The sequence below is a fragment of the Mytilus trossulus genome, chromosome 4 (genome assembly GCF_036588685.1).
Source record: "Mytilus trossulus isolate FHL-02 chromosome 4, PNRI_Mtr1.1.1.hap1, whole genome shotgun sequence".
NCBI classification, from domain to species: domain Eukaryota; kingdom Metazoa; phylum Mollusca; class Bivalvia; order Mytilida; family Mytilidae; genus Mytilus; species Mytilus trossulus.
This window is the reverse complement of record NC_086376.1, coordinates 25,821,149-25,847,346: the sequence shown is the minus strand read 5'-3', so window position 1 is coordinate 25,847,346 and position 26,198 is coordinate 25,821,149. Positions and strand designations below refer to the sequence as shown.

Here is a 26,198-nt window from a genome sequence, read left to right as displayed (position 1 = left end):
TTTTTATATAAATGTACAGTTGTCTGTTGTGTTTTAAAGTGTCTCATAAGTCTATTCTAAGGCTGGATATTTGATCTTTGTTTGTATTATGAATTGTTGTATATATATATTGTCTGATCAAATATGTGACACTATAATAAACTAATTATTTATTTATTTTATTTATTTTTATTTTATTTACATATATATGTATTATATATGTCTCTGTTTTTTAAAACCATTTTTAAGCAATATTTTGTACAAGTTATAACATGTACGAGGTACTTTTGTACATGTTATAACTTGTATTTTTGCATTATACAAGTTATAACATGTACAATATTTTGCTTTAACCTGTACAAAATTGCAACTTGTACACGACATATATGTAATCAGATTGCTTTAAATTTATGTTTTATGCGGATCATGCAATGGGGTACGTAGATTGTATCAGAATCTGTTAAAATAAATACATGTCTCTGGTTAAATCAAACATAAATTGTACAATAAGATTATAATAATGAATTACAGCTTTAAATATTGGAATTTTTTAGAAGTCTAACTCATTTAAAAAAAATCTTATTGATTTATAAGCTTTTCCGGAATAAACTCTTTTCCGGGATTGGTTTTAAACGGATTGTTACATACCTTTCGCGCCATCTTACTCGTTTGTCAAGAACAAAACAATATTTGTTTACAGTTTTTCTGATAGTGCTGAAAAGGTAAGTTTGACCCAGAGGCATATATATATACAGGAAAACCGTTTAGAATAATAACTATCTGATTCGAAAATCTCTATCAGTCACAAAAGTAGTCATTGTGTCCAGTTTATAGAACATGATGATGATGCTGATAACGTGACCATGTGTCCGATCCTCTTTGCAGACGTGCTGTTTTCAAACGTTCAGGACAGGAATCAAACCAATGAATACATTCAACAGCTACGAGTTTACAATTGGTTATCAGGTTGGGAATATATTGCACCTACAATTATTTGTATTTTACTTCCATGTATAGCAAATTGTTTATCCATTCGGTCATTACCATTTATTGTAAATGCGTTTGTGCCAATAAAATATTGTCTTATTGCCTACACTTCTGTGCATAAGAAGCAAGTAAGCACCATCAGCGACATATTATAATACATGTATTATATGTCTCTGGCACCATCAAGTAGAGACTATATATTTTCTATTCAGAAAACCCATGATTCACGGTTTTAATAGCTATATTATATACAAGGATTTGTATATTTGTCTAACTATACAAATCCTTGATAATATTAAATTATGCATATGCATTTATATCAACCACCTGTTAAACTGAACTTTGTGTTAAACTGAACGTTGTAATTGCAGTCACCAGAATCCCAATATGGCGGAGGTAGAAATTGATAACTTTTTTCTGTTTATTGTTGCCTGAGCTGTATTGAGTTGTTTTCAAGAATTACAGTTTTGTCCATGGGTCATGGTATCAGGTCTGTTTGCCCTGGGTCCATTCACCTTGAGTTCGTTTGCCCTGAGTTTGTTTGCCCATTGAGTCTGTTCGCCCTACTAAAAATTATTAGTATTCAGGGCATTGACGTTTATTCAGATATTTTTTTGGTATATATTCATGAAATTTATGGATACATGGAAATATTTAAAAGTTTATGGCTTGTTAAGGATCATTTATTGTTCAATGACAAAATAATTCTCACTGATTATTGTGATACTTGTCTTTTAATGGATTAATAATACATGTAATAAAAACAAACATTTTGTTTTGATAAAATATCTAAAATATTTAGCTTGAAATTGATAAAAACAATGATGTACGAACTGCAAATCATAAAACAGATTTACAAGTTCATTTATTCTTACACTCTTAGACTAGTCTCAGTTATACTGCATACATTAGTGAATGACTGAATACAATTATTTTGTTAAAAAATATCCATACCTGCCAAGTTTTCAAAATCCCCATTGGGTTTTGTGTGCAAGATGGCTGCCATACTCCTTAAAACCTTCAAGGGGGCCTTTAGATTCAGTGTAATGTTGTTTTTTGGCTTCTTCATACTTTTACAAGCCTCAATTCATTGTAAAATTAATTGTTTTGTAAAAATTGTGGACATAATTGCCCTTTAAAAATTTCAATTTGAGCGTCCATGAGGGAAATCCCCCCCAAATAGTGACAGTAGGCAGATATGAATATCGATAAAGATAAATACATTGTACATGTATTCCAGTATTCTACTCTGCAAATCAAAGGGAAAATTATAAAATGGTTGCGACAATATAAATATTCTGTCAATTTTCCAATAAACTGTAACATATTATGTTCAAATACTTAAAATTATGCAACTACATTTTATGTAGACAACAATTAGAAAAAAATAAAAATCAGGGCGAATGGACCCTGGGTGAACAGGTACTAGGGCAAACAGACCTGGATTCATGGGACAGAGCCATTGCTTCCAAAACAATAATATATAATTTGTGGACATTTATAAATTTAGAAGACACTATCCTGCTAGGAAAAGCATGAAATGGACATCTACTTTAAATTTTCAAGGTTTTCTAGTCATTTTTGTTTAAACATATTAAAAAAAATAAGATTGAAAGTTTATGTGATCTCTTTGACCTGACCTTTGCTTAAACAGCCACACTTTTCTGGTCATAAAAGTGACATGATGAAATAGTGCCATCTAAACAAACCTTACTTTAATATAGTAATACACGTACCTTCTCATTTTAATCAATTTAATTAAATAAGTTGTTGAATTGGACATCTGAAATTTACATATTCAGGCAACAGGTAAACCACTTAGATCAGTCTAAACATTGTTTGATCATGTTGATCAAGGACATTTGTTAACTGTTTAATTCAGTCTTATTATAATTTGGATATAATATATGTTTTAGTATGTTATAACTAAAATATGAGAATTTGTCTGAATGAATTCTGAATCAGCATCAATTGTGTCCTATTTAGATTTGTTATCTTGTATGTGAAGAACTGTATTTATGTTTACATGATTTACTTGTATTTGTTTTCTCTTTACATGTAATTGGCCTTTTAGTCTCGAATATGCTATAACTTCCATGTAAGATACATGTAGGTGCAAAAAGTATGAAAAAGACAGGAAGTTTACCAAACTTAACAAACACATGATGGGTATGCACACAATGATCAAATAGATCTTCACACCTTGTCAATGTACGGTTACCTGTTACACATGGTACATAATAACTGTCTATTATGTCAGATTTGATTGTCATTATTAATCCCATTTATTAAAGTATCGATATCTATAGATCAAAGCAGTAATGTTTTGACATGGCAAATATGATTAAATTGAAGAAAACATGCAAATCAGACTTCTGAATTCTTATATCTATATAAATATATGACATATTTGAATGGCAAAACAATTTTTTCTCATTTTGAAGATATATAAACATGAAAAGTTAGGTAAGTTATTTTAGTTTTCAATCCTAAACATATTTTTCTTAACTTTTACAACTTATAAAAAAAATATATATTAAACAATTGAATCTTTATAAAGTTTTAAGGGGAAATTTTCAATGACATACATTTGTGTAAATTAAGTGGCCGCATTCATGTTCATTCATAATATTGAAATGTAAGTTGTATTTGATGATAATACATAACATATATAAAGGTTGAGGATGAACACGGATGCGGCCACTTTCATTTTTGACAAAAACCACCTGAAAAGTGACGTTTTTTGGCAAATTTGATAGATTTTTCATATTTAAGCTTGAATCGAAGTGTTTTTAATGACTAAATCAGTTAAAATCTTTTACTTAAACTAACTGTATCAATTTAAATAGACACTTTTAAGTGTTTAAAAAGTGTCCCAAATCTTTCTTCCAATGAACCTGAAATTTGAGGCCAAAATCGACCCTTACCTACTCCTTTAAAATATTAAGTGCCAGTCTTTGTAAGAATCAGGCAATTTAGGTAAAAATTAAAAAATATAAGACATCAGAAAAAAAACAGAGCTAATCATGCTATTTAAAACTAACCATCATCCTGAGTTAAAAAGTATTAGTCTTTCTTTTGTGTGTGTCTGCTAGCTGGTAATACCAAATAACTTGGTTAGAAAATTGGTTAGAATGATAGCAAATTACAGAGTTATCTCCCCTTATTCATTAATTTCTAGAGCATTTCAACCAAATTGTATCTTCTATTACCAGAACAGAAAATGGAAATGAATGTTATTTTTGTGTATAACTAGCTACATATTATGAACTGAAATCAATGTCAAATTGGGTGGGTTTTTTTTGTCATGTTTTCACCACTGCCTGATTTTGAGGCAGACTGGCACTTAAATTAGATGACAATTATGACAATAAAATAATTGCTTATAAATTATCCTGTAGAATATACAGCTTCACCAGAACAGGGTTTGGTCCTCTATCAACAAAAGTTCTATAGATTAACATAGTCTGTCACTGCATATATAAGTTAGCACCACTGGAGGTTACATTCCAATTATAAAGTTCAATTGGTTCTGTAATGATAACAGAAAAGTTCTGTCAATGCATAGCTATGGGAAAGCCCAAGTATAAAACTATAAATCAGACATGTTAGAGTAACAGTTAGACTGTAAAGTTTTGTACACTTCATAAACAGTTCTGCAGTATTAATTAACCTTTATCTTATAGAAATAAAAAAAATCATTAAAGTAAAATATTGTCAAATTTTCAGTCCTGACAATTGTCACGTAGCTGTTATCAGGCACTGGCTTTAAAGACTCATGTTCATATACATCTTTATTATATACAAGTTCACAATATATATATATGTTACAGTGTGAAATCAGGGATTTTGTAAAAATCACTGAAATTTCAGGGAATTTATAAAATCACTGTTCTGATTAGTTATTTTATAAAATCACTGATTTTGACTAGTGATTTTGAAAAGTCCCTGAAATGATAAAGATCTTTTTTACAGATTCACTGATTAAGTTTAGGAGTTTTGTGAAATACATTCATTCATTTTTATTAAGAATTTTTGTGAAAAAAGACTACAACATGAACACTCTATCTTCAATTTTCCTGCATCTCAACATTCTCCTACTTTTTGTCCTGCAAAGGTCCTTGCTACTTTCATGACTTTCTCACACAAATCGTCATTGATTCATTCCAAGATCAAACAAGTATAGGGACATAATATAAACAAACAGAAACATAAATTATAGCCTCTTATTAGAAATGATTACAGTTAAAACACAGCTGCATCATACATTAAATTTAACAGTCAATCAGACAGTCTGCTAATGTTCACTAAAGCAATAAATCTTCAAATGCTTAACACTCTTTACTGTGGGCAACTAAATGCTGATCTTTGATAAGAAATGAATATGCAAAGTTTCACCCTATGAGACAATAAGTTATATCACTAAGGCCGACTTCATTTGGAACCCCAGTTCTGACTAGAGTAGATAAAATTGACATGGTCTTAAATAACACCTGTTATGATTGGATATAACTTTCCCGCCATTAGATCTTGAGGAGCCCTGGGTTGTGGCAGAGTTCCTTGAGATTAACTAGATATCCTGGGTGTTATGACGTCAATCCAATCAAACTTGAAATTTATAAACATATTCAGAGTAGGGGCTTTGTACTTCCGGTAATCAAGAGACCTTACTCTTCAAAATTATTTACTGTTCATATGAATTTGGGTTCAAAATGAAGTTGGCCAAATATTCAGTCTTTTCCTTCAGTTGTATAAAGATAATAAAAAAATTAAAAAATTGATACTTACAAACTACAAAGCAATCAATGAAACAGTTACTGATATTGTTGGAGGAGACGGGTAACTAAATCTTCCAAGAATGTTTAAAAGTTAAACTGTTTGTTCCATTTTTCATCTATGTGTATGGTTAACAAATATATTCACCTTCAATCTTCAAAAAGTTTTATTTTATTGATTTATTCTGAAATTTTAGGGAATATTAGCCTATTGTCCTTGTCAGATTTTTAGCAGTTACTGTATAATTTGATGTTAGCGCTATTGCAAGGAACGGTCCCAAATAACACAGCACACTTTCAATAGATATAAAGAAAAAAAAAATGGTCCCTCAAATCACTACTCTGAAGTTTGAGTCTTGCATTGATATTGGATTTGTTCCTTTCTACTTTCTAGTGTATTTTTTTGTATTTAAGCATCTATATATTAATAGCAGGCCCATCCACATGATATTGGAGATTAATTATGCAGACAATCTTAGTGATACATTTGGTGAAATTTTTACTATTTTATCAATTTACATTTTGTCATGAGGAGACTGAAGGGTTTTTCCCAGGAGTTAAAATGGCATCAAATAGTAAGGCATATTTAATTGATTCTGATGTATTGAACCTCATAGCTAGTATATATGATTGAAACCAAATGTAAAACACATAGATGGGATAATGACAGTGATATAAATTGACAGTTTATCTGATGGCTGTATTTATCCATTTATTACTTTATTAGAGACCTGACAGGATTTCTGATGTTAAATTATTATGTAATAGCCATCTGTAAAATGTTTGTAATTATTAAACAAATATTTTAATGAGCAGAGGACACCTTATCTTTTATCACATGGATATTTCACAGATTATTGAAAATATTAAGTGATTGTAATAACTCAGCATGTATAGAAATCTGTCATGTTTTAATTGCCACTAGCCAAGTTGTTATATTAGATAATGAGCTATATATTTATGTAACACATCCTAATATTGATTACCTAAATATACTACTACACAATCATCTCATGCTTATCAGAGCTTTATATATGTAAGTGACAATATTTCAATTTTTTCTCCACATTATTGGAGAAAAATCCAATCTATAATTTTATGTATAAATTAATACAATTTAGATGTTTTTTGGAGCATTGATTTAAAGAAAATAATTTTAGGACATGCTAAACCAAAATATTGGAAAAGTTCTGAGGTGAAAACTTTTTCATGTTATGCTTATTTTTGAATCAGTTTGACTGGTAAAAGTTTAGAATATATTTATATTATGTATGGATATTAAAATTTGAATGAAACTTGTATGATTCTTCTGATTACCCACTTACGTCAGGTTACTATTGTATTTGCTTATCTATGACAAGTATTCACATTTTTCATACTAATGATGATTAAAATGTTGCAAGATAGACAGTTGTAAATTGAATTACAACAAGATAAATGTAGAAATAAACAGTTATTATGTAGTTATATCCTATTATTTAGAATAAGATATACATGTTGAGATGCTATGACCCAAGGCCTTAAGTGGTCAATACAAGGTTAGAACTTTGTTTTTGATAACTGAGCCAGGACAGAACCAAGTGATATTTGCTGAGGAAAACTTTTATCCTTCATTTCACTAATGAATTGACAGTTAGTTTTTTTTTAGTAGAACACATAACATTTGTACACTACTCGAGGTACACTAACAGCAATAGTTCAATTTGAGACTCGGGGTCAGTAGATCACTTTTCAATTTTGGTTATATCAGAGCTGCATTTTCAGTATTTTGATTTTTTGATAGTCTGCATTTTATATATTCAGAAGTCCAAGTCACAAAAAATATATTTTTCAAGATTAAATGTGTACATGGTAAATGTCCCAAAGTGTTTGACTTGGGACACTATACATATACCTGTACCTTTTAAAAGAATTATACATTGTTGTTTAAAAAAGTTTATTTGTTAAAAGAAAATGATATTACTAATTAGAATCGATTAATTACATCAGCATTATAAATGAAAAATGAATATATAAGAAATGATTACATCAGCAATTCAGCATTATAAATAGCTTATTTGCTGAAAAATTATTTTAAGGAATGATTTCATGAGAATTCTGAAATGTAAACTGTTACAGGTGGTCACGTTATCTGGGAGATATAAAAGATAATTAGAATGGACATTTTATGGTTTGATGATTTTCTTTGTAACTGAAAGTATGATAGAAAGGGGATGAAGTTACAGAAAGTTATTGACCTTTTATGACACATTATCTGGGACATAAACATGATAAACCTCATGTAGTTTTGGCATTTGAAATATTTTATATGCAGTGTTAATGCATTTGAGAATTTTCATGCTTCTAAACGATAAAAGTAATATTTTCTTAGATGGATTTTAGGTTTATATTTTTTTAATTTTTTCTTTATTAAGGTAATTATTATAGTATGGTTAATAACTGGACAGTTTAAACACCCTTTGTTGATATTTATTTTAAATGTTTCAGGTATAGAATATGAATGATGTATCCCTGGCAGGAACAGTTTCTTCAACAGTTCCAGAATGAAAACCAACCACAAACGAGGGTTAGTCCCTCAGACCCAAGGGCCAGGGTTAATCCCAATGACCCCAGAACTAGGGTCAGTCCACCAGTTTTCTCAGGCTCTGTACCTGGTGATGTAAGAATGAGAAATCCATTGATGATGCACAATCTACTTCAAGAAATGAGGAACATATACCAGACAGGTTAGTGCAGGATTATTTATAAGGTCTATGGTTTGCAGTAAAATCTGGAACATGTACCAGTCAGATTAAGATTAGTGCAGGGTTAATTCTTAGGACCATGGTTTGTAGGGAGATCTGGTATGTTTGCCAATATGCACCAAACTTCAAATGAAGTAGATTTAAGCAAATTGAATAACATCTTCATGCCTTATATATCATGTACTGTAGTACGCCGTCCCGCTAGACCACACGACCACCTGGGCTCTCAAAAAAAGAGCTTTCGGTGGCCATATGTTACCTTTCCACGTCAGTTTTAATCTAGCTGCGTACTACAGTACATGATATATAAGGCATGAAGATGTTATTGTTACAGATCACTGACTCAGACGTACTTATGAATATAATTATTTTCTGTGACTGTATCTTACATTAATCAACAGTCATGATCCTACCACACGACCACCTGGGCTCTCAAAAAAAGAGCTTTCGGTGGCCATATGTTACCTTTCCACGTCAGTTTTAATCTAGCTGCGTACTACAGTACATGATATATAAGGCATGAAGATGTTATTGTTACAGATCACTGACTCAGACGTACTTATGAATATAATTATTTTCTGTGACTGTATCTTGCATTAATTTGTAGGATCCTTTACTATAGATAATTTAGCTGATCTGTAACAATAACATCTTCATGCCTTATATATCATGTACTGTAGTACGCCGCTAGATTAAAACTGACGTGGAAAGGTAACATATGGCCACTGAAAGCTCTTTTTTTGAGAGCCCAGGTGGTCGTGTGGTCTAGCGCGACGGCTGCAGTGCAGGCGATTTGGTGTCACGATATCACAATAGCATGGGTTCGAATCCCGGCGAGGGAAGAACCAAAAATTTGCGAAAGCAAATTTACAGATCTAACATTGTTGGGTTGATGTTTAGACGAGTTGTATATACATTATGTACACAGCCATGTATCACCATCATTGATGGCGATCCGATGGATACATCTGTTGTAGGGTTGTCACTGACTCAGACGTACTTATGAATATAATTATTTTCTGTGACTGTATCTTACATTAATTTGTAGGATCCTTTACTATAGATAATTTAGCTGATCTGTAACCATAACATCTTCATGCCTTATATATCATGTACTGTAGTAGGCAGCTAGATTAAAACTGACGTGGAAAGGTAACACATGCCCACCGAAAGCTCTTTTTTTGAGAGCCCAGGTGGTCGTGTGGTCTAGCGGGACGTCTGCAGTGCAGGCGATTTGGTGTCACGAAATCACAGTAGCATGGGTTCGAATCCCGGCGAGGGAAGAACCAAAAATTTGCGAAAGCAAATTTACAGATCTAACATTGTTGGGTTGATGTTTAGACGAGTTGTGTATACATTATGTACACAGCCATGTATCACCATCATTGATGGCGATCCGATGGATACATCTGTTGTAGAGTTGTCACTGACTCAGACGTACTTATATATATATATATATATATATATAAGTACGTCTGAGTCATATATAAGTACGTCTGAGTCAGTGACAACCCTACAACAGATGAGCCCAGGTGGTCGTGTTGTCTAGCGGGACGGCTGCAGTGCAGGCGATTTGGTGTCACAAAATCACAGTAGCATGGGTTCGAATCCTGGCGAGGGAAGAACCAAAAATTTGCGAAAGCAAATTTACAGATCTAACATTGTTGGGTTGATGTTTAGACGAGTTGTATATATATATATGTTTAACAATAATTTTTGTCCCCCACATAACTAGTTGCTGGGACATGGAAATACCGAGCTAAAGATTGGTCCTTCCTGTCTTGTTAGGGCTCTAATGTGAACAATTCTTGACAGATTTTTATGAAACTTGTATCATAGGTTTTACTTTTCAGGTTTAAAAATCAGTGCCGATCTATTATATTTAAAAGTGTTATGCCTCTTGGAAACTTAAGTTTCATGGAAAATTGCATCCTTATAGCTCTCATGTGTAGAATCCAGCTAGAATTTTATGAAACTTAATTCAAAGGCTTAAATTACCATTTCTTTATCACTTTCTCAAATAAGTGCTGATCAAATATTTTTGACGAATTATGCCCCTTAGAAATATTAATTATAATGGAAATCATATTGCATTTGTTCTGAAGCCGTCAATTCTCATAGACCTTAATTAAAAGTTTTAAAGAACAAAATAAAATAACTTTATTTAGTTTTTGCCCTTATACCATGGATAGATCAAATATGTGCAATGCGAAAGAGTCCAAATAATGGGTCCAGACAGTGCGACACATCTATATGTATAATGTTATCTTTTAAGTAGTACCCAACTTGTTGGTTTAGTTCAAAGTAGGGCCCATATTTTATGATCATGTCCTTATAAATATGCATTTTATTTGCAATTGAATATTAAACAGCCATCCATTACATTGATATAATTGTAGAAGTTTGAAAGATTGATATCGTGTATAATATTTGTCTGCTGCCATCACAACATGTACTTTAATATATTTAACAGTTATTTTAGGAATGACTGTATTATTTTTATGCCCCTGGGCATTTATGGGCATTATGTTTTCTGGTCTGTTTGTCTGTCTGTCCATTCGTTCGTTTGTCTGTCATCCCGCATCAGGTTAAAGTTTTTGGTCGAGGTAGTTTTGATGAAGTTGAAGTCTTATCAACTTCAAACTTGGTTAACATGTTCCCTGTGATGTAATCTTTCTAATTTTAATGTCAAATTAGTAATTTTATTCCATTTTAATGGTCCACAGAACATAGAAAGAAAATAATAGTGCAGATAGGGCATACATTCTTGTTATTTGGAATAGACAGAAAAAAATTACACTACAGTCATTCCTTATAATTTAATTCCTAATTCCATTTTAAGCTGGAGTAAATCATGAAAAAATAGATGACGTCACAGTCGCATGTCAATCAGAAGATGTGTTACATCCAAAATTAAAAGTATTTTGTATTATTTTCAGGTATGGTTGGTACAACAAGCATTGCACCACATGGACTACAGAACAGAGCTCCCCCACCATTATACAACAGTATGACCAGAACAATCACAGGCCCACAACTTAGAGGACCACCGCCATTGTTAAATGTTTCAACATTGAGGCAGCCACCACCTGCTCATTCAAATAAACGACAGCCACCACCGCCTCATTCAAATATCCAACAACCACCACCGCCTCATTCAAACCAGCCAAGTTATATGGTGCATCATAACATTAACCAAATTAGACCAAACATACCCCGTCGACACACCAGTGGAGAAACAATCAGATTGACAAATCCATTTGAAAATGAGATAAATGTTCCTTGTACAAGGACTTCACCTCATCTCTCACCAGATATGTTCATATCTCAAGCTGGCAATACTCAAATGTCTGCTCAAAGTATTAGTTCTACACAACCAAATTATTCTACTATACCATCAAGTGTGACCAATAACAATGTGTCTCAGCGGCTACAACAATCAAACATAGATCCACGGCTAGTTTCACAGCAATCAAACATAAATCCACACCTAGTTTCACAGCAATCAAATATAGATCCACGGCTAGTTTCACAACAATCAAATGTAAATCCACGGCTAGTTTCAGAGCAATCAAACATAGATCCACGTCTAGTTTCACAGCAATCAAACATAGATCCACGGCTGTTTCATCCATCATTGTATCTTCCACATCTGTTCCCTCCATTGGGGTTCATACCGCCAAACTTGCCAGAAAAAAATCTAGTCCCAAATATGATGCCAAGAATGTCACCAAATCCATTTACAGAATTCAACATTCCTCGACCACAGTTTACGAGTAATCAGGATCCACCAGCCATCAACCAAACAGAACCAACCGAGGCTTCAGATAAGTCTGTGATGGGGAGATGGTATAAACTCCCTATTTCAGATTTGGGTTCAGAAAAGAAAGACTTGATAGAGGAAGAAAAAGAACGTATTCATCGACCATCCAAGCCAATATCACATTCTAGTTTGGAAAATGTTGTTAACAAGCTTGCTAGAAGACATGAAACTGTTTCTCCAATATCATCTGTTGCCTCTCAATTCCCAGTATCAAGAGAAGAACCTGTGTGTCGTCCATCAACAGGTAATGTCTTATTAAGTCCTGCTACACCACAGGATCAACACCAAGGTCAATCACTGGACACAATAACACATGAAGGTCATTCGATTGACACAATAAGACCTGAAGGTGAATCAGTGGACATGTTAACACACGAAGGTCAAACAGTTGAAGCAATTAGACACGAAGGTCATTCAATTGACACAATACAACCTGAAGGTCAATCAGTTGACACAATAAAACACCAAGATATTTGTTCTGATGTAAGTGCTTATCAAAATTCTAAAACAGAAGAAGGAACAGATAGTTACTCTATCCAAAACAACAAAGAGGAAATATTTGATGATATTGGATTATACATAGTAAACACTTATAGCCTAGCTGGCAATGATGTCACTTCTAAAACAGAAAACAACCGTGAAAATACCGAGTCATCAGTACAGAATCAACCAGCTCAAAAGAAAATACCACCACTCAAAATTAAGCTGCCATTTAGAAAGAGCCCAAAGAAAAAGAGATTTGGTAATTCCAAGAAATCAAAATTTGTCAGTCCTATTAAATTAGTTCTCAACAAAAATAACAAAAAACAAATTGAAATTAGGAAACCCAAAGCCTTAATGTTTGACCAATCTAATTCTAGTGAAATAAATGCTAATAGCTCTACAACAAAAGCTATTGAAGACAAAAAACAAATAGAAATTAGGAAGCCAAAGGCATTAATGTTTGACCAATCAAATTCTAGTGAAAGGAAAGCTAGTAGCTCTACAACAAATGCTATTGAAGAGAATGGTGCCAGTGACAATTCAATATCTGCAACACTGGATCAAAATGATTCTAATGGAAAATCTTTAGGTGACGTTGTTGAAAAAGTAAAACAGAAAAGGCAGCGAAGAAGATCAGCAGTATTGATCGATCAAACGGGAAAAGTTCTAAGTTCTGAAGAAAACCTACAAGTGAAAACAACAGAAAAAACAGAAACTGTCATTGAAAATAATAATCAGGAAAAGAAGGAGTTGAAAAATACTGAAAATGTTATTGAGAATAGAAAGCAGGAAAAGAAAGTGTCAGAAAATACTGAAAATGTTATTTCTGGTAGTGAAAATATTGATGAACTAATGCTACCATCCTCTGAAAACATAGTATCTAGTGAACAAAATGCACCTTCCTTGAAAGAACAAAAAAATTCAGACAGTTTAAGCAGGGAAGAAAGAAATAGGGAATTAATTGAAAAGAACTGGGTTCACATTGAAGCAAAACTCAAATTAGTGGAAAAAAATCTGAAGAACAAAAGTCCTCAAAAGAAACAACCATTGCCATTAGAAACGAAGGCTGTTGAGAAAACGTCAAGTTTGAAAAGGAAATCAAATGAAATGAAATCTGATGATAGTAATAATGAACCTGTTACTAAGAAAAAGTCTCCGTTGAAAGAAAAATTGTTCAAGTCACCTTTAAAAAAGACAAAAAGTCCCAAAATCACTAAAACTCCAAACAATAATACAGAAGAAGTCAAGGCTCCTCAATCTAGCCAAACATGCTCAAGCGTAAGTTCTAAATCAAAATCTGAAGAAAGAAGTTTGACACCAAAATCAGGAAAAGGAAAAAGGGGAGGTAAATCTAAAAAGGAGACCCCTGAAAAAGACGATAACAGCTCAGTTGACATTAGTGGGAATCCTAGTAAAAGACGTAAATTAAGTGACACAATTGAGAAATGTGTGTCTGAAACAAAACTTTCTCCCACTTCCACCTGTTCTGGTTCTGTTGAGGAAAGATCCACTGGTGATGTGGTAGTTGTTGGAGAAGATAGAACAAGTGATATTTCAAACGAACAAACAAAGGATACAACTGAGTTAATTTCATCTATAACTTATCCATCATTTTTCATTACATTTCATGGTAAAAGAGTTTTATGTCTGAATTCCTCAGCTGGCAAACTTTTATTGATGAGAGAAATTTTGAGAAGGAATTTTAAAGAAGTTGTAAATAAAAAATCACAGAATGATAACGACATGCAAAAGCAATATAAAACTGTTTATTTGGCAAAGGAAAGAGACTTGAAAATATGTTACAAAGAAATCCCAGAGGAGCATAAAAACTTAGCTGTTAAATATTTAAAAGCAGAAAAATTGTTGAAAACACAGAAAATACCAGCACATCTGGGAGTAATAACTCTTGAAAATGCATTGAGATTGTACCATTATATGAATGGTACAAAAACTTGTTCAATGAAATGTTTAGAAATGTGGTCCCCAAAGGAATCAGATATAATATTAGGAAATTCAGAAAAAGAATCACCAGATAGACTTTCTGTTCCGAACAATCCCAACAAATCAAAAGAAATAAAAAACAAAAGCAAGAAAAACAAAAGTGGGTATGATAGTGATGAAACCATGATTTATGAAGATGAAAGTGCTCCACCCTCCCTAAATCAAAACGAAGATGAAGAAAATAATGACAGCAGTAGATTGGTGTTACGAGGAGGGGTGGCTGAATGCTACCAGGCATACTTCAGATATATTGTTGTCGAAGGGGAAAAATTTTATCCATACGAGGACTTGTTATTAAAATTTGGCAAAATAGCCTTAACACGTGCATTACAGAGTAAACTTCCAGAAAAGTTTCTGGCTTATAAATGTAGTGAGGTAGAGGCCGACTTCCTTAATAAATTGGAGGATGTGTTACCCACTTTAAGTATAGAAGCAACTCTGTTAGAAGAATCTCTATTTCAGAAAGTGGCGAGTACTGTAGAAAGTAGTACTATACATGGGGAAGTGGTTGATTTAACTGCTGAGGACATGGCTAATGAATCTAGAATGGACATAGATGATATAAATATATCTCAAGACGATTCTATTATCGAAATCAGCTTTAACTCACCAGAATCCCCTTTACAGTGTGAAGAAACAAAACTTTTCAGCTGTACTGATGTTAGTGGCAATATTGACAGTAATGTAGAACCTATGAACAATGATATTCTGACTGAAATTCCTCAACTTTATGAAAGTCCTCCCACAGACAACATATGTAATGAAATGAGTAGTACTGTTGACAGTAAAGAAGAACCTATGAATAATGATATTCCAACTGAAACTCCACAACCTGACACAAGTCTGTCAATAAAAGACACATGTCTTCAAAGAACAGACACTACTTCAACTGAAACTCCACAACCTGACCAAACTCCTCCAATAGAAGACAAGTGTCTTCAAAGAACAGACACAACACTAAATCAAACTGAAAAGACTGTAGAAAGAGCTGTTTGTGATTCCACAACAGATGGTTCTAATACAACAGAGGAAAATAACAATGATGGCAATTCACCAAGTGTAATGATTGGGAACACAGACTTAGCTGCTATGTTAGCAGAACTTGAAAGTGAATTTGGTAGTTCATCTGATATTGACGGGGCAACAAATATCTCTGCTGGATCTGCTCTAGGTAAGTATTCTTATAATTGCATGTCAATGTATATTTAGATTGATTTGGTCTTAGTAGATACATGTTCTTATAATGACATGTCAACAGATATTTTGCTGGAACTGCTCTCAATAAATATGTGTTTAAAATGGCATGTGACATGTCAACAGATGTTTTCCTGGGACTGCTCTCAGAAAATATGTCCTAACAATGACATATATCAACAGATATTTTCCTGGGACTGCTCTCAGAAAATATGTCCTAACAATGACATATATCAACAGATATTTTCCTGGGACTGCTCTCAGAAAATGTGTCCTAACAATGACATATATCAACAGATATTTTCCTGGGACTGCTCTCAGAAAATATGTCCTAACAATGACATATATCAACAGATATTTTCCTGGGACTGCTCTCAGAAAATATGTCCTAACAATGACATATATCAACAGATATTTTCCTGGGACTGCTCTCAGAAAATATGTCCTAACAACATGAACAATGACATATATCAACAGATATTTGTGTGATACATCAGTATTGATATGACCAGAAAAAAACCATAGTTAGGTTAAAGACTTTGTACAATAAGGGTATTTTAAGCATCTATTTTTGGCAATTTTGAAAAGCAAATGGCTTAATTGTGACAGTGGCATTGTAAACTTTACCAATCATTCAATGGCTGCTGAACTTTAGTATTTATTTAGTTTCTATAGAATATTAGCACCTTCATGTGTATGTACCACCAATAATTAAATTTATAAAGCAGGGTTAAGCAAATATAACATTGATTTGTGTGCTCTATGGACTTGATATATCTGCTTAAATTTCATTTTCTTAAAACATTTCGTGAATTTCTGTTTATCTTAATTTCTTTCCGTGATCTGTTACCTCTTTTAAGAGATGCTAAAAAATCAGATTTCTATTTTTTCAGAGTTTATGACAGAGTCGTTTAGCAATTCCAGAAATATGATGGAGACATTACTGAATATTTGGAAACATGGTGTGTGTAGTAGCTATAGTATGTAGAGCAAAGTTTAATATACTCTTTCAAAACTTTTATTTCTTCCCATAATACTCAAAATGTCACTTAGATTATTTCAAGAGTATATTGCACTTATTATATTGCTGGCAAATGTGAAGACTTCATAAGTATGATTTATTTTTGTCATTCAGTTTGTTTTTGTTTAGCAAATAGAATATGTTTAAACTTTGTGAAGTGGTTTGCACATAAAATGAAAAAAAACCCACTAAATTCAGACATCATTGCATTTACTTTTGAAGAATGGACAAAATTTACAAACAGGAATATGTATTAACATGCCACATATCAAAATGTGTGTTCTTATTGTCACAATAATAACTACCTTGCAATAATTTCTGAATATACAACAATGTGCCTGATCCAAAGAAAACTTTCGAGTGAAATAGAGTATATTAATTGCTTTACTTGAAAAAGGAAAGATAAATTATTAACTTTCAAACATGTCAAAGGTGATTTTTGTCTGATTTAAAAGATGTTAGGTTATTAGAAAGTAATACAACTCCTACATTACTTCAAAGTTATTTACTGGTGTAAGTCACATAAATTCCTGATTCATTGATTAAGTCCCCAAAGTTATTAACTGGTGTAAGTCACATAAATTCCTGATTTCAAGTGTAAACAGAGTTTTATTTTGTGTATTTTCAGCAAAGATCTCTTCATTGCAAGCAGAAATGAATGATTTGAAAGCTGGAACCAACAAGGTTTTGTCTACATGTGAAAAGTATCAAGGTGGGTAATATAAAATAAATGTGCTTTAAATAGTATAATATAAAACTGCTTAATTTACAACTCTACCATAAACCGTGGTTGTGTCAAACAAGTTAAATTATAACAATGTTATAGTATATGTACTATTATGTAGTTGTAAATACTGTAAATTCAGAAATTATTGAGTGCATTTATTATTGTAATTCTGTCATTTAAGACTAAAATGCGATTTTAATTTTTATGAGAAAAATCCTGTTTAATTCATATTAAATTTCAAAATGTGAGTTAAATTATTGCGATTATAACGCTGTCACATTTTTCACAATAATAAAAACATCGCAATAATTTCTGAATTTACAGAAGTTTGATCTCTTTGCAGTAGGGGTGAACAGCTGAAACATCCAGTCCCATACCATTTTTTTGTAGTGCAACTTCTGTCACATTATACAAGACACACTGATATTGATCAGGCTATGGCATGGTTAACTACATACTTAAAAGCTTAATATTTGAAAAGGTAGAAACCTGGATGCTTCATACTTTTATATATATGCCTTATGTTATGAAGTTTCCATCTGTCATATGTCAAATATCCTTGACATCATTTTCATGGTTCAGGGACTTCTTGGATGTTTTTTTTTTTAATAATTTATGTAATAGGTCAACTATATTTGTTGTATGGAAATATTTTATGATGTTCGTGTCAGTCATGCATTTTACCTTGACCTAATTTTTTATGGATCATTGCTCAATGTTAAGAGTTTGTGTTTTGGTTGGCTTTTCTTCAGCTATATGTCAACAATATTTGGTGTATGGAATGATTGTAAGGTGTATATGTCTGTCTAGCAGGTATCATCTGTCCTTGACCTTATTTTCATGGTTGATTAGTCAGTGTTGTCTTGCAGGTTAAGTTTGTTTCTTAGATTCTGTATATATTTGCAAAACCTCAACTGTATTTAAAGCATGGAATGATTGTAAGGTGTACATTTCTGCCTTGCAGGGTTCATCTGACATTGACCTCATTTCTATGGCTCATAAGTCAATATTATGTTTGCATGGTTTTGTCTATTTCTTGTACACTATGAGCAATCTAAAGGTCAACTTTATTTGGATTAGAATGATTTTTAGGTGTACATGTATTTCTGCTTTACTTGATCTGATCTTGACCTTATTTTCTTTGACAATGATCAGTAGATGTTACTTGAAGTAACGCTTTATATTTAGGACTATCAGCATAAAATGTATGGTTATTGAAAGCCACTGTACACTAAACTGAAATAAAATGTCTCTTCTCTTCTTTATTTTCAGGTCTGATAAACAAAATTAAAGAGAAAATAGAAGGTTTGTAAATTTCATTATAATATAAATTGAATTTGTAATCAACACTAAAAGTTTGTCTGAATCTGGTTATTGGTTTACTGTTGTTTGTCAATTGGTAATTACTTGGCTTGTTTGTCAGTTCACTTTTTAATTGCTTGACTTTCGTTGTCTGTCCACTGGTAATTGGAGGACTTTGCTTTATGTCCAGTGGTAAATGCTTATATGTTGTTTGTTTGTCCAGTGGTTATTGCTTGATGATGTTTATTTGTCTATTGGTCATTAGTTGATTTGATTATCTGTATAGTTTAATTGGTTGACTTGTTTGTTTGTACATGGGAAATTGCATAGCTGTTGTTTGTCTATCCAGTGGCAATTGCTTGAATTGTAAGTCTGCTCAGTTTAATTGGAAGACTGTTGTCAGTCTGTCCAGTGAAAACAAAACTTGACTTGTTTATGTGTCCAGTTGTAATTGATTGACTGTTGTTTGCCTGACCAGTAGTATGAGGCTGTATTGGGATGGTTAGATCTTTTACCTTGCAACTGTCTACATGTTTATGTTCCATATTCGTGTTCTCAAAACAAATAAAGGACATTTTATGCAGTAATTTACATTTAATGCCAAATATGGAATGCAATTTGAAACACAGGTATAAATTTTGTCACAGAAAATAGAAGAAATTTGTAGAAATGCCTCTGCAGTTACATTGATAATTTTATAGAAAAATGATAATTTTAGCTTTTGTATTTTTAAACTGATTTATTTTAGGGAAAAAAGAAAATGAAGCTGGTGATAAAGTATAGACCAAACAGGAGAAGACCAGTTAACACAGAATGTGAAAGACATTCCTCCTATATCAACAGTATTATTAACCTCTCTTAAATATTTCACTGATCTTATAGGTAAATTTGAAAAAAATGTTACCTTAGGTCATATGAACTGTGCTAAATATTTTTTTAGAACATTTTACAATATCATCAATAATGCATTTTATGGTGGGCTATGGTGTCCATTGTATTGCCAATATTTCATTGTTTTGGCATATTTTGTCAAGTTGAGCTGTACCATACATTATAATCATTTGCCAAACAATTTACTTGTGTTCATGACTTTGTAATATGTAATGTAACAACTGATGTGTAAATATTTAGTAGTGTGTATTTAACATTTAGGGTAGTGTATTGAATTGTATTAGGGACGTGTGTAAATATGTAATATATCGGCTCAGTGTGTAAATATGTAGGGTAATTAGCATTTAGTGTAATGTAGTGTATTAGGGAAGTGTGTAAATATTTAGGGCGATAAACATTTAGTGTAATGTAGTGTATAAGAAAAGTGTGTAAATATGTAGTGTAATTAGCAAATAGTAAAATGTTATGTATTAGTGCAGTGTTTAAATACGTTATGTATTACCATAATATGTAGACGTGTAGTGTTATCATATAGTGAAATGCAGGGAAATGTATAAATATGGTTTATACTATTCAAATATATGTGCTATATTAGATCAGTGGGTAAAAATGGTTAGTCAAATGTTAGTAATTTCTATTGAAAAAAGTACATTGAAATAATTTGAAAATACATTGAGCATGTAAATTGTGGGAGCAAAAAAATGCTTAAATAATTTTTCTTTAATTTTATAGGCAAAATTAAAGTAAATAAAAAAATTCTTTACTTCACTATAACATTAATGGTAGAGGTAACTTGATGGTATTGATTAAACTCGTATATTTGTTTGATTTTAGTTTCTGAGGTTCAATATAAAGGGGAGAAAAATATATCAGTATTTTTTCGTTGATTCCAAGGGTTCAAAGTTAAATTTAAAATTACCAAAAATATACATTAATTTGTGAATGTAAATAACTTATGTAGGGATAGTATATATAATTTCAGTCGGTTGATTGTATGAATTAGAATGAAATTATTTTCTTCTGAATTGTCTGCCCATATAGGTGGCGTTTAGGTTAAGTGGTTTGTGTGATTTGGCGGTTAAATCATTCGGCACGACAGGGTCTACTCGATAGGTCACGTTAATTTTTACATCCATGCTATTTGATATTAGTTTGTATCATGCATTAAGAGATCGATTGTTTACAAATGTTTGTGTGTATTGAAATACTAATACATATATATATATATATATATATATCTAGCGGGAAGGCTAGAGTGCAGGCGATTTGGTGTCACGATATCTCAGTAGCATAGGTTCGTATCCCGGCGAGGGAAGAACAAGAATTTGCGGAAGCAAATTTACAGATATAATTTGGTTGATGTTTAGACGAGTTGTATATATATCTATATAAATGATGACTTTTCGTACTTATTCGAAATTTGTATACAATAAATATCATTTAATGGTTGTTATTAAACCAGCCCTCGGCTCTGTCGTGTGGTATTGCACTTTACTATTTTTTGTTATTTATTAGTATGATTATTATCAGTGGTTTTGGTATATGGGTGTTAACGGAAGAAGAATAATTGTTTTGTAAGTACATTATCATGTGTGTGTAGTAGTTAGTGACATTGAGTCTCAGTTTTAGTTAGATATTAATGATAATTATCAAAATATGTCTTTACCTGTAAATATACTGTTTAAATGATGATTTTTTTTAATATTATTTCTATGACCAATTCAGTATATCTTTAATTTTAAGGGTTTAAAATGTTTTCATGTTGAATATTCAATTTTATTTTTGTAAAATCTGGTATGAAGGTGATGATATTGTCATAAAAGTTCAAATAATACTTTTAAAAAAAACCCATCACTGATATTACGTTTATGTATTTATCAAAGGAACAAAATCTAGATTTTTTTTATTCATTTTAACCTAACTGTTGGAATTGTTATATATTAAAAGGAAAAGATATCAGATATTCATCTAAAACGATTAAGATATGGGTCAAATGAATTTAAGAAGCCAACATGATAAATTTGGTTTATCAGATGAGTATTTCCTATATATAAACATCAGTGTCTGCTCCAATAAAAAGTTTAAAATCCAAATCAAAAATGAATATTTCAATTGCAATTATAGACTTTTTTGCACAGTTATTAACTGTAGAATAATACTGAAATCTTTGAAGCATGTTGCAAAAACCTAGTTGAAAAGATTATGAAGATTTTTGTTATTCAATTATATTACAATTCATACATTGACATTCACATTCCCAATCTCATTTCTATCTACATTTTACACAAACAGAACAGTTTGAATAATGGCATTATAATTTGTGCAATCAGTATTTATCATAAAGATACATGCAAATATGATCTCTAATACATTGTTTACTTTTAACAGGTGCTTCCAGATATTATGTTTTGCCAAACAATTTTAAAAGGGTAAACTGCTGCCATGTTTTTGATTATTTAATCTTTTGTTTAATCCCTTATAGATAATTAGCTAAGCATGTTGTCACATGTATGTTTATATGCATTGATGACAAAATGTATTATAATTCACTGATTCATTTACTTAGTAATAATTGATATTCATATTTATCGGTTAGAATATGTTTTTCCTCTTTCATCAATATCTAAAATGTTCTTTTTAATTGTTATGGAACATGCAAAAAAAAGTTCATCTTGTATAATTGTTGCAGCCATATCATGCTGTGCTAGACACAGCCATTATTCTACCTCTATGTTTATTATGTTCATGTATATTTTATTATGTTAAAACTAGTACCAGTGCTATGCAAGTGCCAAATTAAGTCCCATACTTTGCCATCATTTTGTAGTTTTGTACATAATGTAGTTTGTAGATTTTTTCAGCATTTTTTAGTTATTTTTCAGTTTTGTAGGCTTATATCAAAATTATTTTATTGATCTTTATTGGCTAATTGTTTTGAAAATCTTGATGGTTTGAAGTGAATAATTGAACACTTTCATGTAAATTTAACTTCAGTTATTAGTGTGTTATCAATCATACCAATATTTAAACAGGTTGGAACTTTACCATTAACTGGAGTAAACTACTACAACTGCATTTATATTTTATACAATTAGTCCCATTCATTACTTCTCATTTGGTGCTGATCTCTAGGGGTAAAAGTTCAACATTAATCTTGTATAACAAAATACAGATGCATTGTACATTCAGTATTTACAGGTCATTTTAAAAGTTTGATATGTTGCCCAAGTTTTGCACATTTAGTGATTAAAGAGGAATTAAAATAATACATGAAAATCAAAAGCTGTTACAAGAGCAATAATGAATAAAAAGGGCATTAAATAAATTTTCAGTTTTATACTTCATTGTTTTGTTTTCCTTGAATATTTATGGTACTGTATTCAGTGGTGTAGGTATTTTGCCTGTTAAAATTGCTTGTTTATAAATTCTTGACCTGGCATTCATTAGATTTAGTTTTTTTTTAAACTGTTAAGTATGTTCCTTAATCAAATACTCCAGGCAGAACCAGGCAGACAAACAATTGATGATGATGCCATTGTCAGATTTTGCACATTATTAATATCAAATTTACTAGAATTCATGACATTTTTTTTATCAGTTTTGTATTAAATTCAAATTGAAATCATTTACTGTAAATTCAGAAATTATTGCTTGCATTTATTATTGCGATTTTGTCATTTAAGACTTAAATGCGATTTTAATTTTTACGATTTTGAGATAAATTCTGTTAAATTCATCTTAAATATTTCAAAATGCGAGTTTAAATTATTGCGTTTACAACCCAGTCGCAATTTTCGCAATAATAAAAACCTCGCATTAATTTCTGAATTTACAGTATTTACAGTACTTGAATCTTTTTTGCAATAACATATTTGGAGGACACTATCTTTCCTGCATCATGTTTTGCTAACTTTATTCATAATCAAGACTTGTTTTCTTTCCAAGATGGCAAAAGTCATCCATACTACCTTATTGACAAATCTTTGACAGTTTGTACACATTTCTAATGTACTTTTTTAACATGCATAGTAAAATGTGAATAAAAGAGAGAATTGCTGAAATGTATTTTGCTTATTTTGCAAAGTTTAAAGCTAGGAAAATCAGTTCAAAGATATCACTCATGTGATTGAAAAAAATTGCAGCTAGATAATGCTACTTATTTGAAGTCTTTAAGTGACTGCATTTTAGTATGACTGTAAGGGCATTTTTCTATTATCTATATCTACTACTATTGCAGTTTGGTTTTTATACCACCGCAAAAGAAAGGTTGTATATTGGTATGACGTTGGCGTCGTCGTTGTCCAAAAAAACATTGGTTTTTGCACTATAACTTTAGTATAAGTAAATAAAAATATAGAAATTTAAAGGCAAGGGTTATGACCATAAAAGGAAGGTTGAGATTGATTTTGGAAGTTTTGGTCCAAACAGTTTAGGAATTAGGGGCTTAAAGGGTCCAAAATTAAACTTTGTTTAATTTCAGTAAAAAAATAATGATTGGGGTTCTTTGATATGCCGAATCTAACTGTGTATGTAGATTCTTAATTTTTGGTCTGTTTTCAAATTGATCTACATTAAGGTCCAAAGGGTCCAAAATTAAACTTTAAAAAAAATTGAATTCTTGGGGTTCTCTGATATGCTTAATCTAAACATGTACTTAGATTTTTGATTATGTGCTCAGTTCTCAAGTTGGTCGAAATTGGATTCCAAAATTAAAATTTGTTTGATTTCAACAAAATTGATTTCTTGGGGTTCTTTGATATGCCAAATATAAACATGTATACATATTTTTATACGACGGCAAAAAATTTAATTTTTTGGTTGTATATTGGTATCACGTTGGCGTCGTCTTTGTGGTCCGAATACTTTTGGTTTTCGCACTATAACTTTAGTTTAAGTAAATAGAAATCTATGAAATTTTAACACAAGGTTTATGGCCATAAAAGGAGTATTGGGATTGATTTTGTAAGTTTTGGTCCCAACAGTTTAGGAATTAGGGGCTTGAATGTTGTGTCCATACTTTCCCCAACTGTTCCGGGTTCGACCTCTAGGGTCGTATAAAGCTGCGCCCTGCGGAGCAACTGGTTTTATGATTCTTGTTCTATGTCCCATTTCAATAAAGCTGTTTATACTTGTTATTTAAGGATTAATATTGTGAAAAGGGGAAGCTTGTTAAATGAAGAGATGTTGTGTGATTGCCAATACGACATAATCTATATAATTAAACTCGAAAGTTATAGAGTAATGGTAGCTTCTTTTCAATCTTTATAAGAAACTCCTGTATGTTTGTTAGTTAAATGCTGATTGTTACAGAGTTATCTCCCTGTAGTGTTATGTATCAGCTTAATTAATCAAATGTGTCTTTAAGTTTGGAATGGTGATACTAGCATTTAGGGTAGAAAAGTCGACTGTGTATTACTGTGTTGCAAGAGAAAAAAATGTAATTTGTATGTACTTAAAAATAAAAATAAAAATAACAAAAATACCGAACTCCAAGGAAATTTCAAATCAGAAAAGTCTTTTATCAAATGGCAAAAAAGAAAAGCTCAAACACATGACAAGAATGGAAAACAACTTTCATATTCCTGACTTGGAACGGCCATTTCAGAACGTAGAAAATGGTGGATTTAACCAGTTTTATAGTTAGCTAAGCCATTCTTGTGTATGAAATCGGCATAAGGTTTTTAAATATCGACAGCAATGTGTGAATAAAACAAACAGATATAATAGGTAAAAATTCAAAAATAAGGGTACAGCCTCCACCATTGTGCAATGTGTTATAATCTTTATACATATAAAATCCAACAAATATGTCAACAACAAAACAAAAAGGCATATAGACAAAGTAAAATTGAAAGACAAGAATACAAAAAATTACCAAAGCACAACAACACATAGGTTGGATGCATTAGTACCGAGGTATTACTTATTTACAAAGAAAAATAAAAGAACACTACAGTAACACATTATTATGATAACAAACAATGTTAGTTCCTAGAATTTATACTAAAAAATTATCATGTATCATATGTAAAGGTGATACGGAATAGTTATTAACAAGATATCTTCCAATCATTTTGAAAAAGCACCTTCTTTTAATATAACCCTAGTTCATCAACTTTCTGTTCAGCCATTGGCAAATTTAAAAAAGTCTGGGTAGCAAGCTCTAGATACAGAAAGAGTTGTAGAAATATGTATCCCATATGAAGGTGTAGTTGGTATATTGCTACCAAGGTGGGGGGAAATTGATGATTTCAAAATTAAAATCGTCTCG

The 26,198-nt window shown here is 31.6% G+C and overlaps 1 protein-coding gene across 4 annotated transcripts; it reads left to right on the top strand.

Moving 5' to 3' along the window:
- The first annotated feature begins 606 nt into the window (after positions 1-606).
- On the top strand, positions 607-20,900 carry LOC134714952 (uncharacterized). 4 transcript variants are annotated; one of them, XM_063576685.1, is made up of 7 exons: positions 607-701; positions 8,229-8,467; positions 11,425-15,963; positions 16,880-16,966; positions 17,636-17,719; positions 19,007-19,039; positions 19,785-20,900. In XM_063576685.1, exons 2-7 carry the CDS (start codon positions 8,242-8,244, stop codon positions 19,817-19,819), a joined length of 5,004 nt encoding a protein of 1,667 aa, XP_063432755.1. In that variant the 5' UTR covers positions 607-701; positions 8,229-8,241; the 3' UTR covers positions 19,820-20,900. The 4 variants fall into 4 exon arrangements, with proteins under 4 accessions (XP_063432755.1, XP_063432757.1, XP_063432754.1 ...); XM_063576687.1 differs by lacking the exon at positions 607-701 and adding an exon at positions 751-945 and having other exon boundaries at positions 16,880-16,948; XM_063576684.1 differs by lacking the exon at positions 607-701 and adding an exon at positions 751-945.
- Positions 20,901-26,198: the final 5,298 nt, after the last annotated feature.